Genomic DNA, 16,043 nt, shown 5'->3' with positions numbered 1-16,043 from the left:
CATACTATCTGCTATTATATCATATCTTACCGAACAGTATTGTATCTCATCATAACATATAGTTAAGTACAAAAAAGTATCACATCATATCGTATCATGACATATCTCGTTTCGTATTGTATTATTTCATAACATAACATATAGTCATTGTTATTGTTGGAAATGAACATAATTAATAGCTGTCTGACAGACAGACAGAATGAAATATGTTAGCCAGACAGTGGAAAGTGTCAGCCAGACAGAATGGAATATGTTAACCAGACAGTGGAAAGTGTCAGCCAGACAGAATGAAATGTGTCAGCCAGACAGAATGAAATGTGTCAGTCAGACAGAACGGAATGTGTCAGCCAGACAAAATGGAATGTGTCAGCCAGACAGAATGGAAATTTATAGCCAGAAAGAATGGATTATGTTATACCAGACAGAATGGAATATGTCAGCCAGACAGAATGGAATGTGTCACTCAGACAGAGGAATGTGTCAGCCAGACAATGGAATGTGTCAGCCAGACAGAATGGAATATTTTAGTCAGAAAGAATGGATTATGTTATACCAGACAGAATGGAATATGTCAGCCAGACAGAATGGAACGTGTCAGCCAGATGGAATGGAATATATTATCCAGACAGTGGAATGTGTCAGCCAGAAAGAATGGAATATGTCAGCCTGACAGAATGGAATGTGTCAGCCAGACAGTTGAATGTGTCAGCCAGACAGAATGGAATGTGTCGGCGAGACAGTGGAATGTGTCAGCCAGACAGAATGGAATGTGTCAGTCAGATAGTGGAATGTGTCAGTCAGACAATGGAATGAGTCAGTCAGACAGAATGGAATATGTCTGCCAGACAGAATGGAATGTGACAGTCAGATAGTGGAATGTGTCAGTCAGACAATGGAATGAATCAGTCAGACAGAATGGAATGTGACAGACAGATAGTGGAATATGTTGGACAGATGAATCAAACAGACAGAATGGAATGAGTCAGGCAGACAGAATGGAAGCATTTAAACTGACAGAATGGGATGAGTTAATCTGAGCAAAATGTGTCGGACGATGGAATCAATCAAACAGACAGAATGGAATGAGTCAGTCACACAGAATGCAATGAGTCAGTCAGACATTGGAGTGTGTCAGCCTGACAGAATGGAATGAGTTAGACAGCCACCTCTCACACTGATTATATCCCACCTGGCTGTATCATCTCTTGTTTTGTATCATACTGTATAGAAACATGTTGTACCCTATGGTATAGTTTCTTACTGTATTGTCACAAATCCTTAATGTATCAGATCATCTATATTTTATGGTATCATTACATCACATCTTGTATCATATCATATCGTATCACATTGTTTCATATTATATCATTTCGCATCATTTATCAAATTATATCGTATTATATGATATCGTATCATATTGTCTCGTATCATCTTGTATCGTATCATGTCGTAATGTATCGCATCGTACCGTATTGTACTGTATGACAACAAAATGTATTGAATCATATCGCATCCTATTTATTGTAACGTATCGTAACATATCATAATGTATTGTGCTGTGTTGTACCATCTTGTATCGTGTCATTTCGTATGGAATCAGCTGTACTTTATCATACTGTATCCTATCATGTCGTATCATTTCTTATCATACCGTATGGCATAGTATGCAACATATCATAATATATCATTGCATATTTGATCTTATTTAATCATATCAAAACATATTGTACGTATAGTATTGTATCCGATATACAGTGCTTAACAAATTTATTAGACCACCTGTCTCAAAGACCATCCAGCATCATGGAGTGCTTTAATGCGGACTCTTTCATCTTCAGTCAGCTCTCCACGTTTTATCACTTTGAACAGGAATGAGGGATTTGAAACTGAATTCACCCAAATTTGAGCCAGCTCACTGGGATTCTCTGAATAAGTCAGAAATTAATCAAGCATAACATTCAACCACTAAAACTCATTTTTCTGTTCAGGAATAAAAGTAAATAACTATAATTTGACATATTAATTAAGAAATATTAATGTGCTTTACTATTTTTTCAGTTTTTTTGTAAATTAGTACATTTGAAAATTCATGGCTAACAATAATAATTATATTTTAGCATTAAAAATATCATTTGGGTTAAAGAACTTCTACATATTGGTGTATTAACCATTGGAGAAACATAAAAAATTATTTTGGTAATTACCAATGCTGTTAATTTAGGGCAGCTGTGGCATAAATTTTACTTTAATTAGGGTTAGGGTGGTCTAATAAATTTGTTAAGCATTGTATATTATGTTGTATCATATGCTACACATCGCACTCTATCATCTTGTCTTTTATCATACTATATTAAAACACATAGCTTTGTACGGCATAGTACTCCACCCTATCTTAACAAATCCTTAATATTACAGATGATATTGTATCATATTGTATGGTATCATTACATTTTGTAACATATCATACTGTATCGCATCATCTCGTATTGTATTGTATTGTATCATATACTGTATCTAATCATGCAGAACCAGGTTCCCAGTGAACTGAGATTTTGATCTCCATCCCCACACACTGTGAACACAAGGATGTTAATGTGGAGTGTATGGTGACTTGGTGAAATCACACTTTGTTTTTACAACCCTTAAGAAGAAATCAGTGTAGTTGCAAACATTTGGTACCTTCTCTCATTGTCATCCAGGTGAGCAAACAGCACATTCTTGGAGATGGCCTTCGCCAAGGCAGTCATGGTCTTGTAGTCCTTTGGGATCACCTGTGAAAACAACGCAGTAATAAGGACCGTAAAAATGACCATTACAACACTGTGCTGGTGGACACATGAATTAAACCAGCAAAAACACATAATAGGCTTGACTTCAAAGCAAACTAAATTGAGTAATTAAAGAGCAGTGTATTGGCAAACTCTGAAAGAAATATCCCGCACGTGTGACTGTGTATTTTGGGAAAGCCCATCTGTTCGAGGATTACACTCAAAATGTCACAGAGCCCTTAAAAATTCAAGAGAGGCCTGAACTCATTCATAAAACATGCATTTTCATGTCCCAGACTCTGTGGGTTGTCTTTGTGTGTGTATACATGGAAAAGGGATTGCAAAGTCTGTAGCCACAACAAAGCCAAAGAAGCCTGAATTCACAAAGAAGCATCCAGGAAGAGAACCTTAGTTTTTTTCCACACTGGGTGAGAAAGGCAAAAAGTTTGAGATTCAGGGAATGAGAAAGAGTGGCAAGAATAAACTAAATTTTTACAAAAGAACTTGAGGAGGATGAGGAGTGCATGCGTGTGCGTGTGTTTGTATCTGGTGCTGAGGGAGAGGAGGGGGTAAGCTGTAATTACGTTAAAGCAACAGATGTTTCCACATGAAGATGACCACGCAGCACTGTTCACATCATGCACACAAATACACACAAAACCACATCACAAAATAACATAAAAAGTACCAAATTTTTCATCTGTCTGCAGAACTAAGGCCTGGATACCCAGTGGACACAAAGTGGCCTGGCTGGGAAATTAAGTTGGAGGAGGATGCATCCACCCAGAGAGGCTCAGCGATAGAAGTAATTTTCAAATACCGACTTTGGGTCAGACACCTAATTATCCTCCACCAGATCCAACTCCAGTGCTGCCACAAAGGGGATCATTAAATGTCAACGTGTTATCATCATCTGAATAACTCACATTTATGACTCAGATTTCTCCTGCAACTTCTCAGGGTAATGTTTAGATATTCTCTTGTAGCCATATTGGGAAAAAGTTGGGGTTAAGCCACATGGGAAAGATGGATTTTTAACTATTTAAATTATATGCCTGCATGCAAAAATTCTGTAGCTCCCAAACGTTTCTGTCGGGGCCCCGGAAATAATTTCAAGCCCAGAAAATCACTTCCTGCACCCCATCTGGAGTTCTCTGTGACATCACTGCAAATAACCTATTATTGGTCTTTGTATCATTACACACATCCAATAAATACTGTGCAGAATTACACAGTAACAAAATTATTTAATTAAAACAAAATCAACAAGGGCCAAATAAAAAATCCCTTTGGAAACACTCTGAAAGAAAATTTCAAAGTACTTTCATCTTTATCTGTATATGTTCTATTATGTCTTCTTAAGATGTTGCTTAATCATCAGCACCCATCATTAGCACCACTGAAAAATTATTGGTTTAGTACCAGTATCGGGAAAAAAATCCAACAATACTCAACCCTACTTAAAAGTGGAGATATTAAAGAGAGAGTCCTTTAGTAGTTTCCAACATTAATCTTAACAAAGTTCTCCATTTTAATGTGATGGGCAGGCCTAAAGGACAAGCCTCATGATTTGCAAAGACTGAGCAAAGCTCCCTTTAATCAGATGAGTCGCTTGGCTAATTAATTGTGTTCTGTTAAACGTACTGACAGAGGAGTCATTAAAGAAATTGATGATGTGGTAAGATGTCAGCACATATGCACCAAGTGTGCATGCAAATGTGTGAAAGCTCTGCCTCAGTGTTCATCAATGGCTAGATGAAATCCTCCCTTTAATGCTCTAATTCAACTTTAATTCACTTTTCTCTAATGGTTTGTAGCAATGTGCATAGTTACGTGAATTCATCAATTTTTCACAAGCAGCTGACGTGGCAGTATGAGTCTACGTGTGTTTGTGAGATAGAGAGAGACAGTGAAGAAAACGAGGCTGGAGATGAGAGCAGGCTTGTTGCCATGACACATGACTGCAGTGTCTGGTGGAGACCTCAGAGACATAAACATAAACGCCCGTGGGTGTGTGCACATACCTGACACACGCGACGTGCTCCAGTGGCCATGTGATTACAACCCGGTGACAAGTAAATTCATGCAGTTATGTCATTACCAAGCAATTAATGACATGTCAGGTTAATTTAAATTCAACAAGCATGATCATAATAAAACAGCTGGGGTGTGTGTTTTTGTCCATGTCCATAAATGTGTGTGCATTTCTGCTTTATGTGTTATCTGTGTGTAAAAGTTGAGTTATAGTTCCTGGCAAAGAGCGCTCTTTCCAATCATGCCATGAAACTAAGAAGAGGACAAATGGCAGGTTTTAAGATGACAGATAACTTAAACAGCTGCTGTCGATAATGTGAAGATATGAAACCATAAAAGGTATGATTCCAGCTTCTCTTTCTTATGAGGAATGCTTATAACATAGGAGCATAAATCTATAAAATTAGAGCTGTAATAAACTCTCAGATTTCATGTCAGGAAGTGTATTAATCTGAAACTTTCTGTAATGACAAGGGTTGAAACGGTATTTGTATTTGTTGGTATATTTGGTTCACAGCACACAGCAAATATGTCTGAATGGGCAAAAAGTAATCAGACATGGCAGTACTTACACTCCAGTCTAGGTGGCAGTAAACCTCATAACTGTTTGCTAACCACTATTAAAAAACTAATGAAGAAGAGGAAGAAGTAGGCATTAGAGGCAGTTGAAGAAATTTACCATGCTTACATATTTTACATGCTATGTGCAGATCATGTAGATATGTAGATATAGAGAACACTGCCTACAAGCACCCATGTAAGTGCTCTGCTCAGGCTCCATCACATCTCCTCCTATGTTTACAAAAACCTAGTAATGCTGACTCTGATACTGAACGTGTTCTGTAATATATCCAACCTGTACATAACAGCTTGTAAAGACTATTTTAATTTGTAAATTGATGTTTTATATTCCACTTTTTTGTATTTATTAATGCTCTTGTAACACTACTTTTATTTGTCCTCTATTTCTATTGTGTTCTTGTTGCCATTGGCCTGCTTTGTCTACGATACTTCTTGCTGCTGTAAATTGGAATCTCCTCTTGTGGGACTAATAAAGGAATAAATCATCTTATGTTATCTTTTAATCCACTTTTAAATCATTTTTTGATTGTTTCTTCCACTAAGGTTGGCATTAACCACCATGTTGTGTTCCCAAACAGATGTCACATGGGCTGTGACAACCAGCGAAAAGCTGTGCTGACGCCATGAAATGGTTTGCAAAACAGCACGTGTAAACACTTTGAATCTGAAGGAGAGAGCCTAAGTGGCTCATAATGGAGAGAAAGAGAGAGAGACAGCCTGGGATGTGGCCTTCTGTGTGTCTGCAGACAGGAACTGCTTTAACTAATGGCTCAAAAACAGCCAATATAAAAAAAGCACGTGTGCTTTTTTTGTAAATATGTGAATATGTTGAAAAATTTATATCATAGAATGATTATTTTTTTCCCTTTTTGTTTCTATGGCCTGTTTAATGTCATATGTGTGAAACTTATGCTGCTATCTTGGCCAAGACTCCCTTGTAAAAGAGATATTTGTATCTCAATGGGAATGCTCCTGGTTAAATAAAGGTTAAATAAATAAAAAAATAACAAGGGCATCCCTTGCCTTAATGCTTATACTGAAATGGAAAAAAAAGCCTCAGCCTTAACGTCAAATGAATATTTATATCATAACACACTTCCCCAAAGTGTGGGTGTCAGTCTTACGGTTTTGGTTTAGTGAAAATAAACCGAGATGCCTTTAATTAATGCACAGTCGGTGTCTTTTACAGATTATGTAACATCACAGAGTCAAACCTCAGCATCTGTGCTGAATATCAGCTCAGCAGCTGACTCACACTGCTTGTTTCCTGTAAATAAACACAGTAAAGTGTCTAAGAGGGTTTATTACTTCATGTAATAAATTAACAACGCTGAGGTCCCTTCACTCTGACATGTTGTTCTGACATGTTGTTGGCACTAGTTTTCTCCAGTGCATGTTACAAAAACAACCCTCTTGTGGCCAATAAACAAATGACAGTTACTTTAAGTATCAGTTTTTAACCCTTAAACTCTTTCAATTGTTTTTTTTTTCTACTTTTGTTCATACAATCATTTAAAAATCTATCATTTTAAGTGCAAAATGTTTGTCGGTAAACTATTTCAATAATAAAAATTGAGTCCAGAAGTGTCATTGTGAATGTATAGTGTTGTGTCTTTCACATTCATTTGTGTGCAGGTATATTCTCATGTTTCTTCCGAGGCTAACCTTGCGTACGTAGCTGACAGCATCCTCTTCAGTGTAGACCTCGGCGCTGACCCCTCCCCTGCGGCGCCTGGCCTTGACGACAGGGTTGGGTGGCGGGGGAGAAACCTCATCATCATGCGAGTCTGATTGACTGTTAGATTTCTGGCGAGCCATGATCTGCTTGCATTCTTCCTGTTAGGGGACGAGAAAAAAACTGATTTTAGCAGTTTATCCATAAAGACACTGATGGATTACAAAAAGAAAATATTCCTTAAATGACAGCCTCTTAAAGTCAGTACAAAATAACCTATGTTCAGAAAAACAGATGCAACCTCTTCTTCAGCTTCAGGCAGAATCATCTGAGAGCATCTTGTCATTTTTCACCTGATCACATGAAAGTGGGCTGACGAACCCTTTTCTAAGATAAAAACAAATTCACGAGGACTCTTAACCAGGTCAAATCACACAACAGCGCTGTTCTAACATCAACAGCGGAGACATCTATGTCCTGAGTGCACACTGTTTGGACATCTGGCTGCTATGGTATGAAGTAAAAGCTATCAAATATTAATATCTGCAGGCCTGAATATGCAGAGAGCAGAAAGCTCAACCAGGTACTCTCCCCCTCCCTGATGATAAACAACAAGGAAGAAAGAGATCAGATGAGAGACAGCATGCCTCTGGCTGGCTCTTGTTTCAACTGCTGAACGCTCTGCAGGGGATGAATTATTGATTGCACACTTGATTAACACATTAGCATATGTAAACAATAAAACCACTGCAGGCAAGTTAATGTGTTAAGAGTGCTGTGAGCCGAGGGTAATTGATTAACATTTGGTAAAAAGCAGGCTGGCATCATCTTCTTTATAATAAATCAATCAATAACAGAGATAGTTTCATCTGTTTGCTAGTAAATCACATTGCTAATATGGTATCAAAAATGAACAAGGGCTCCTTAAGGAGACAACTCAAAACAGGCAAGATAAACAGGTGTCAATGTCGAGTAGTATGTGTGGTGTAGAGCCAAAACAAAAATGATGTTGTTAGAAGGTGGGCGCCCAGGTCAGAGGCTATGGTCCTCAAGGCACTGGCCAGTGTATCTAATCCCTGTCCTGGCACTGTTTGGTCCATGTCTTTCCCCACTTTCTCTCTCCCCATTTTTCCTGTCTCTCTTCAGCTGTCCTATCAAATAAAGGCAAAAAGACCTCAAAAATAATCTTTACAAAAAGGGGGTTAAAGGTATTGGCTGGATTATCTGTCTGGTGGGCGCTTTTCTGGATTTTCATTACCTTTCCTCCTCCTTCTCCATCTGGCGAGCATGTGAATCACAGCCAGAACAATATGGTGAACTTTTGTATAGTGTGGGATTCTGTCTTCAGCTGTTTGACTTCTGTAAAGGGTTTCGAAACTTTGTCTGCCACCAGGTTTGCAGTTTTGATGGTGGAAGACCAAAGGATTGCATAAAAAGAAAATGGCACAAAGCGATTTGGAACATGTCCATCTTCATCTAGCTGGTTACAGACGTAGAGTACAAGAGGCTGGATTATGTCCCTTTATTATACATGGATGTGTGTGTGAATGTCAGCACTCATTCCCTTTAAGAGCTAGGTGGACCTGCTGGCTTTCACACTGGTAGTGGATTTCATTCTTTACCCTTCGATAAACCAAACTCCAGTGAGAATAACCAACTTTTCTCCTTTATTTGCGTGACTGAAAAAACAGAAACAGAGACAGAGCATTTTACATAATATGTGGATTGGAAGATTTTTATTTATAAATCTTTTAAATCTTTGTATATATTTTGGGAAATTGACACATTAAAATGAGAAAAACAGAAAAAAAGACTTAAAAAAATGTATGGATATATGATATGTCTACTTAGACCTTGCATACATCAAAGACCTTCCACCACATTTTCTTCCAGCCCACTTTTGGGTCCCAACCCACCCACTGAAAACTACTGCTCTATATCACAAAAAACTTGTTCTGCTGATGTGCATTCTGTCTGGAACAAGATAAGTCAAAGTGAACTGTGCACTTGCTAATGTATCCCTATCTTTTAAGCATGTCCTCTGAATAAAACAGAGTCATTATACCAGAATTTTGTACTTTATGATACCAGGGCAACAAAAATTATCTCCTGGACAACCAAAATTGCTTGATTTAGTCTTTTTTATTTCCAAACACTATAAGATTTTCAAAAAATGCATAAGGCCTATCTAAAATCTAATATTTCCTCTGAAATGTTATCAATAACCAGAAGACATGTCTACGGTGATTCTGTTTTCTGTCTGCATATTTGTATATATTTTTAAATTTTAGTTATACTTTATTTAACAGGGAAAATTTAATTGAGATTAGTAACTCTTTTTCAAGAGTGTCCTGGCCAAGAGGCAAAGTTACAGACAGACAATGCACTGTCCTACATACAAGCATAATAACAAACCAGGAAGATGAATAAATATATAAACAAATCATTTGTCAAATTAGACAACAACCATAAAAACCCCATGGATCAGGTAGAACATCTACAAACAGATGTATTTACTTCCAAATCATCCAGCTACCTCTTAAAAAAAGTCTATGGAGACTAGGGGTGGGAATCACTAGTGGCCCCATGATACAACATTATCATGATACTTGGGTCACGATTCGATATTATTTCGATTTTAAACATTTTGCAATACAGTGAGTACTGCAATACCATATACTGCGATATGTTGCGATTCATAGCATTTTTCAACTGTTTAGCTGATTTAGCATTAATCTTTCCCTCACGTTTGTCGTATTTCTGTGGTATTTTATATTCATCTAGCAATTCTTGCAAACCTCGTGTCATATCCGTCTAATCCGTGCCTTGCTTGCATGTCTAATCTCCTTCCCCTGGTGCTGCCATGTTGGTTGGACTAACTTTCTTTGTTGAACTAACTCATCTGTTTTTCTTCAAATTGTAGTATTATCCATCATAAAAATGAGCACACTGCAGAGCAGAATTTAGACTTTAACCAGGTTAAAGGGGGTCTAAGGGTCTCCCTAAATATAACACACTGGGTGCTAACGTGATGCCTGAACAACAAACAAATAAAATACATGCACTGGGTGAAGGGCCTTAAATGTCATTAACCCACACATAACTAATGTAGCTAGTTTAATTGAGGTTTCTTAAAGTGTGCTGCAAAACCTTCTATGCAAGCAGTCTGAACCATGTCACAAGTCATACAGTTAAAAAAATAGCATATGGTAAAGTTATGAAAACTTACAGTGAGTATTAGGACATGTATAAAGTATAAAGTATCACTAGTAGAACTAATTTTTTTCTGTAGGAATCATCTGTTATCAATTCATTTTGGTTTACAATCCAAACATTTTGTAATGTTAAACCTTTTAATATCTCCTCAGTTTATGATCATAATTGTGCACAATTCCAGAAGAACAAAGCTGGAAGAAAGAAAAAAGAAGATCCACAGCTGCCAGGAGCAGAATGATCACTGTATGCCTTCAGCAGAGAACCAAAAAAATGCTGCCACCTCTTTGTAAATTCACTGACAGGGAGGAACAGAAAGAGACAGAAAGAAGAGAGGGATGACTTGTAACATTGAGAACATACTGAGAGAAGCTGAGAGGTGGAGACAGTGAAAACCTAAATAGTGAGACAAAATGTGGTATAGCATCTAAGAACCTAGCACTCTCCACATTGTTAGAAACAATAAAATGTTCCAATAGCATAATGTAACTAGGACAGGAACAGTAATACAGCAGCCAGTTGCCTCAAAGGCATTTGTCTACTTGTTCTCTCTCATTTCATGAGTTGGTATCCTTTCATCTTATGCTCTTTTTCACAGTCTCCCTCTAATTTTTCACTCCTTTCTCTGTCTAATTTGCCTTTCTCCTGATAGTTATGCCCTAAGGTCTGTGTGATGCTTGGCACACTCTCTGCGTAACACAACGTGGGAGTGCAGATCACACACACATACACACACACACACCTCTTGCTTACGCAGAGTCACTGCCTGAGGGAACACAGCCAGCAGGAGGAGAGGAGGGGAGGTAGAGCCAGAGAATCTCACAAACACAGGCAGACTGCAGGGGGAGAGGGAGACTCATACGCTACAGCTTAATCAAGGTTGAAATGTCCGCAATCAGATAACAGACTACAGTCTCATAAGACAGAGGAGGTAAAGCCAAAACAAACACAGTACCCCCCCACCCAAAAGCCAAAAGAGAGATGCTTCTTTCTTTTGTCACTTCAGAGAAATCTAAAAGTCAAAATCAAAAAGACTGTTTACATGCCACTCTCTAGATTGTGCAGTAACGCTCACCTAATTAAAGCTGGTGCAAAGCATCTTTACAATGCAACAAAACTTTAGCAAACAGTGTCACATCCTACATTGTCCTGCCACTATGAAAGGCTATACAAGCTAGCTCCAGTTGGCTAAGAAGAGTTTGTGAGGAGAGGTATTTACCATGGCATGGAGGGTCCCTGGCCAGGCCTGCTGTGAGTCCCTCAGCCTGTCAGAGGCACCAGGCATCAAATCAAAGTGTGAGTGTGTCAAAGGACAACTCATGGATCCCATCTCATACACACCTGACACACATGTCACACTGCTGCAGCATCTCTCCTTACAAACACAGCAGGCGCTGTGTGGATGTGTGCGGGTAAGCAGAGCATCCAAGTTAGTGAGAGACAGAGCGAGCGAGTGACAGAATTTATGCAATCCCCACGACACAGCAGCTAAAGAACAAGGCTACTGATGAAAACACTGATCACAGCAAAAAGGCTGTCTCTCCATCTCTCCTGCGCAACTCTCCGACTCTGCTTTCCAACCTCTCTCTCCCTCTCCCGTTTCTCTCTTACACACACACACTTACAATCAGGTGGCGCAATGAGCAAGCTCGTCGCTTCCCTTCGTCGCTATGACAACAGGACACTGCGAGCATCCTGCGAGTCTCACAGGTGGCTCACACACCTACATTCTCACACACACAGCAGCTGTGATGCCTGTTGACAGACAGTTTCTCACTCACACATCTACAGTGATTCATTTCACAGAGGGGAAACGTCATTCCCTCAATACTGATCTCTGTTCTAACTAAATAGCATGACGGCACGTTTTGCACCACTGAATGGCTCCTAACAATCTCATAGGGATACACTGTCATCCCATACATTCCTCATGTGTGCCAGACACTCGTTTGTACCATGCAGCGTCTCTCTCACTCTCCACTGATGTCCTCTAAGGTCAGAGGGCCAGGCATCAAGTCAGGACTTTGTGTCTGTCTCCAGCAAGCCTTCATACTGTTCTGGCTTCAGTTTCCAAACACAGAGACACTAGACAGGTGTGGCTTCAACACTTTAAATGTCATCTAAGGTGGCTTCTCCAATGTAAGCTATGCTGAGAACTGCTGCAGTATTTTACAAGCAGCCCAGGGACACTATTTTCGCTTTATCTTTCCTGTAAAAACACACCAGCTTGGTAGTTTGAGGCAGGGCCATTTGTCATCCTCACAGCTTAGTACAGTGGTAGCTTAACAAAACACAACTGCAGCTGTTTTTGTCATGTTTTCCCCTTTGTTAAGTTGTATAGTTTCTGGGGCAGTCACACAATTAATTTTTCAAACTGAAATCCATCTGTGAATTTTGGTATCTAATCACAATTAATGACATTTTGCCTGCATGTTCAAATTCAATTCTTATGCAATCAAAATCCAAATTTCTGTCCCACTTTTTTTGGATATGTCTGAGGATGTTCAGCTGGTTTTTAGGAGTGCAAGGTTGTCTTGAAACCTCACCCAGAGATAGCATTGTTTGGGTACTTCATCCTTACAAAATCACAGTCTCTCCATGTAGAGCACTATCATGTATGGAATGGTTATTGCTGAAAGACTGACACCAAATATCTGGAAAACTGACATTAAGCCTTAGTTCAAGACCTGGATGACTGGCCTCACTTGTGTACTGCACATGGAGAAGATACGGTATGGCATGATGGACAATCTTGGTCTTAAGATGTGCAGTACTGTGCTAGTGATGCACTGTAGCTAAACGTCTTACAATGCAGCCCCTATTTTGCTTTGTTTGTCTTTTTCTGTTTGCTCAATCTGTTGAAAAAGCTCTAAAAATCTTCATAAAAATACTTTTTTAAAAATACGAACAAATAAATGATGTTAGCTCACATCGGCACAGCTGGATGCAGGAAGACGGAGCAGCAAAACAGAAGTTGTGGAGCTCTGTGTCAGACAGCAACCTCTAGTGTATTCATTTTTTAATGTCCACAACAACTAGGGATGGGACCGATCCGATCCAGTATCGGTATCGAGTCCAATATGGACGTAATTAATAGATCGGATATCTGACTGACGGCGCCGATCCAAGTGACCGATCCAAATCCATCCTACAGTTTGCGGTAGACCATGAACGCACTGCAGTCTAACACGAGACGGTCTGTGTGTAGCTGAGCTAGTATTAGTTGGGGATGTTCTTAGCAGTATAAACTTAGTCCATTAAACGTAAATCTATATTTAGAATAGTCAAAACTAGTCTAAAGATGAGAGAACACAAAGAAGAGTGGGTGTGACATTAGCCTGATATACGCTCTACAGCATGGCTAGCATTGAAAGCTAGCGCCGCTGGCACCTTTGTTCCTCTTTGCAGATTCATGCTTTGATATTTGGCCTCTTTTCACTTCAGGTGAGTAGTCATACGTGAGCTTAACCCTCGACAGCCCACACACCACTTTATTTCCATTTACTACTTTGGAAAACTGTCGTACCATCGCTTCCTACGAGATGCTAAAAGATTATACACCACCAGCCTTCTCATTGTTTATATCTGGTGAAGGGTCAGAGAGGAAGGCTTTGGCCATTAACTGAAGCTACAGCGGTCTCTAGTGGAGGGAGGTTCATTACAGTATAAAAGAGCATTATAGACAGGGATTGCAAGACCGTGTTCATAAAAAGATGATAGGTAATTAGTTTAACCGACTGTGAAAGCAGTAGTTTAATCTACTTGAGTTATGCTATTTAGGGTAAGCATTGTTGTTTATAAATTATACTCAGTTGTTGTTGTTTTTTGGATAATGTTGACATTTATTTTTAGTAGTAGGTCAAATAAATTTGTTTGGAATACATTTAAATTCGATTCATTTTTGTATTTTTTTATTTTGCTTTTTAATAAGAGGAGCTGGGTGGTTTACTACAGGCTCATGTAACCTCACACATTATACCAACAATAATAATAATTGTTAAAAAAAAAAACATATATATACATATATACACACAGTGCTTAACAAATTTATTAGACCACCTGTCATATTTGTCTCAAAGACCATCCAGCATCATGAAGTGCTTTAATGCGGACTCTTTCATCTTCAGTCAGCTCTCCATGTTTTACCATTTTGAACAAGAATGAGGGATTTCAAACTGAATTCACCCAAATTTGAGCCAGCTCACTGGGATTCACTGAGAAGTCAGAAATTAATCAAGCAAACATTCAACCACTAAAACTCATTTTCTGTTCAGGAATGCAAGTAAAAAACTATAATTTGACAAATTAATCAAGAAATATTATTGTGCTTTACTATTTTTTCAGTTTTTTTGTAAATCAGTACATTTGAAAATTTATGGCTAACAATAATAATTATATTTTAGCATTAAAAATATCATTTGGGTTAAAGAACTTTTACATATTGGTGTATTAACCATTGCAGAAACATAAAAAAATATTTTGTTAATTACCAATGCTGTTAATTTAGGGCAGCTGTGGCATAAACCTTACTTTGGTTAGGTTTAGGGTGGTCTACTAAATTTGTTAAGCAATGTATATATATCGGAATCAGTATCGGTATCGGCACAGATTTATCGGAATCAGATCGGAACTGGAAAAAAGTGGATCAGTGCATCCCTAACTACAACGTAACAGACATGCCAAGTTTGTCGGTAGTTACGGTTGTATCGTTTGAAACACACAAATCTATTTTTGCATGTAAAGGGAGCGTAAATGCAGTAATGTATTAATTTGGGAATCAAATAAATGCAAAGACATGTATTTCGCAATCCTAAGGTTTAGATTTATCAGTTAAACTAGTGCTGCACTACTACGTCAGTGGAGTAGGAGACTATGACCTACCCGCAAGTTCCAAATACTCTGTCACAAGTTCACTGACTGGATGTGCTTCGAAAGCAATGTGCAGCGCAGCACAGCCTTGAGAAGCTGGAGACAAGAGATTACAAGATCACAGAAGTACTCCGAGTTCTTGGGGGAACTGAGGTTGATTTACTGATCATTTTGGTATCATTCAATGATTTTTTTTACTTCTATTATGGGTGAACACAGAAAATTAAATGGTTTATGTTCACTAGAACGTATGTGTGACATCACGTAAATCTCATCGTTGTCTACCTCAAAAATTAACTCTTTTTCATCCATGAGACTGTATTGCCTCTTTGACTTTTTGACCAACTGATCATCTGTAGTATGTGCTGCAGGATGGGATAAAGTCAGTATAGAGCTTTACAATATGGTGTTGGTGCTTAAATTTGATTGCATGTTTTGTATGTTCTCATTCCTGTTTGGGTGGATCTGCCCTACGTGGGCTGATACGTTTTGGCAGCAGCCTCCACTGAAAACAGACGCTGCGTGTATCCTGAGTGGATCGGAACAGAGCAGAGCAGAAAAGCATGCGCTTGAGAAGGGCCAGACTGTGGAATGGCAAAGATTGAGTATGATTCATTCATAAGCGCAATTCAGGTGCAGATCACTGTGCGGAGGGAGTATGAGTAAATTTGTTGTAATAGACAGCTTTAGAGTGATCATTACGTGAAATACATTCTTCAGCACTGTAATACATTAAGAAATTTGCAGGAGTGCATGTACAAAATGGCTCACTGAAAATTCCAGTTTAGTGTTTTCTCTGTAAGCCACAGAGATAAGAGGTCATCTTAAATAACTGTTCTTTGTTATGCTTTCTATTTGTAATTTTTACCTTCGCCAAGGAGGTTATGTGATCGACAGGGTTT

At 38.6% G+C, this 16,043-nt stretch overlaps 1 protein-coding gene across 1 annotated transcript in view; it reads right to left on the bottom strand.

Moving 5' to 3' along the window:
* prkar1b (protein kinase, cAMP-dependent, regulatory, type I, beta) overlaps window positions 1–16,043 on the bottom strand; it is a 109,907-nt gene that overhangs the window by 75,858 nt on the left and 18,006 nt on the right. Inside the window, exons 3-4 of the mRNA XM_041816888.1 lie at window positions 7,050–7,220; window positions 2,680–2,771 (exon numbers count right to left, since the gene is read on the bottom strand). Coding sequence (XP_041672822.1) covers window positions 2,680–2,771; window positions 7,050–7,220 — 263 coding nt within the window. The remainder of the gene's footprint in view (window positions 1–2,679; window positions 2,772–7,049; window positions 7,221–16,043) is intronic.

Source organism: Cheilinus undulatus, linkage group 21, assembly GCF_018320785.1.
Source record: "Cheilinus undulatus linkage group 21, ASM1832078v1, whole genome shotgun sequence".
NCBI classification, from domain to species: Eukaryota; Metazoa; Chordata; class Actinopteri; order Labriformes; family Labridae; genus Cheilinus; species Cheilinus undulatus.
Note: the sequence above shows the minus strand (reverse complement) of the source record. Positions and strands in the feature narration are given on the sequence as shown.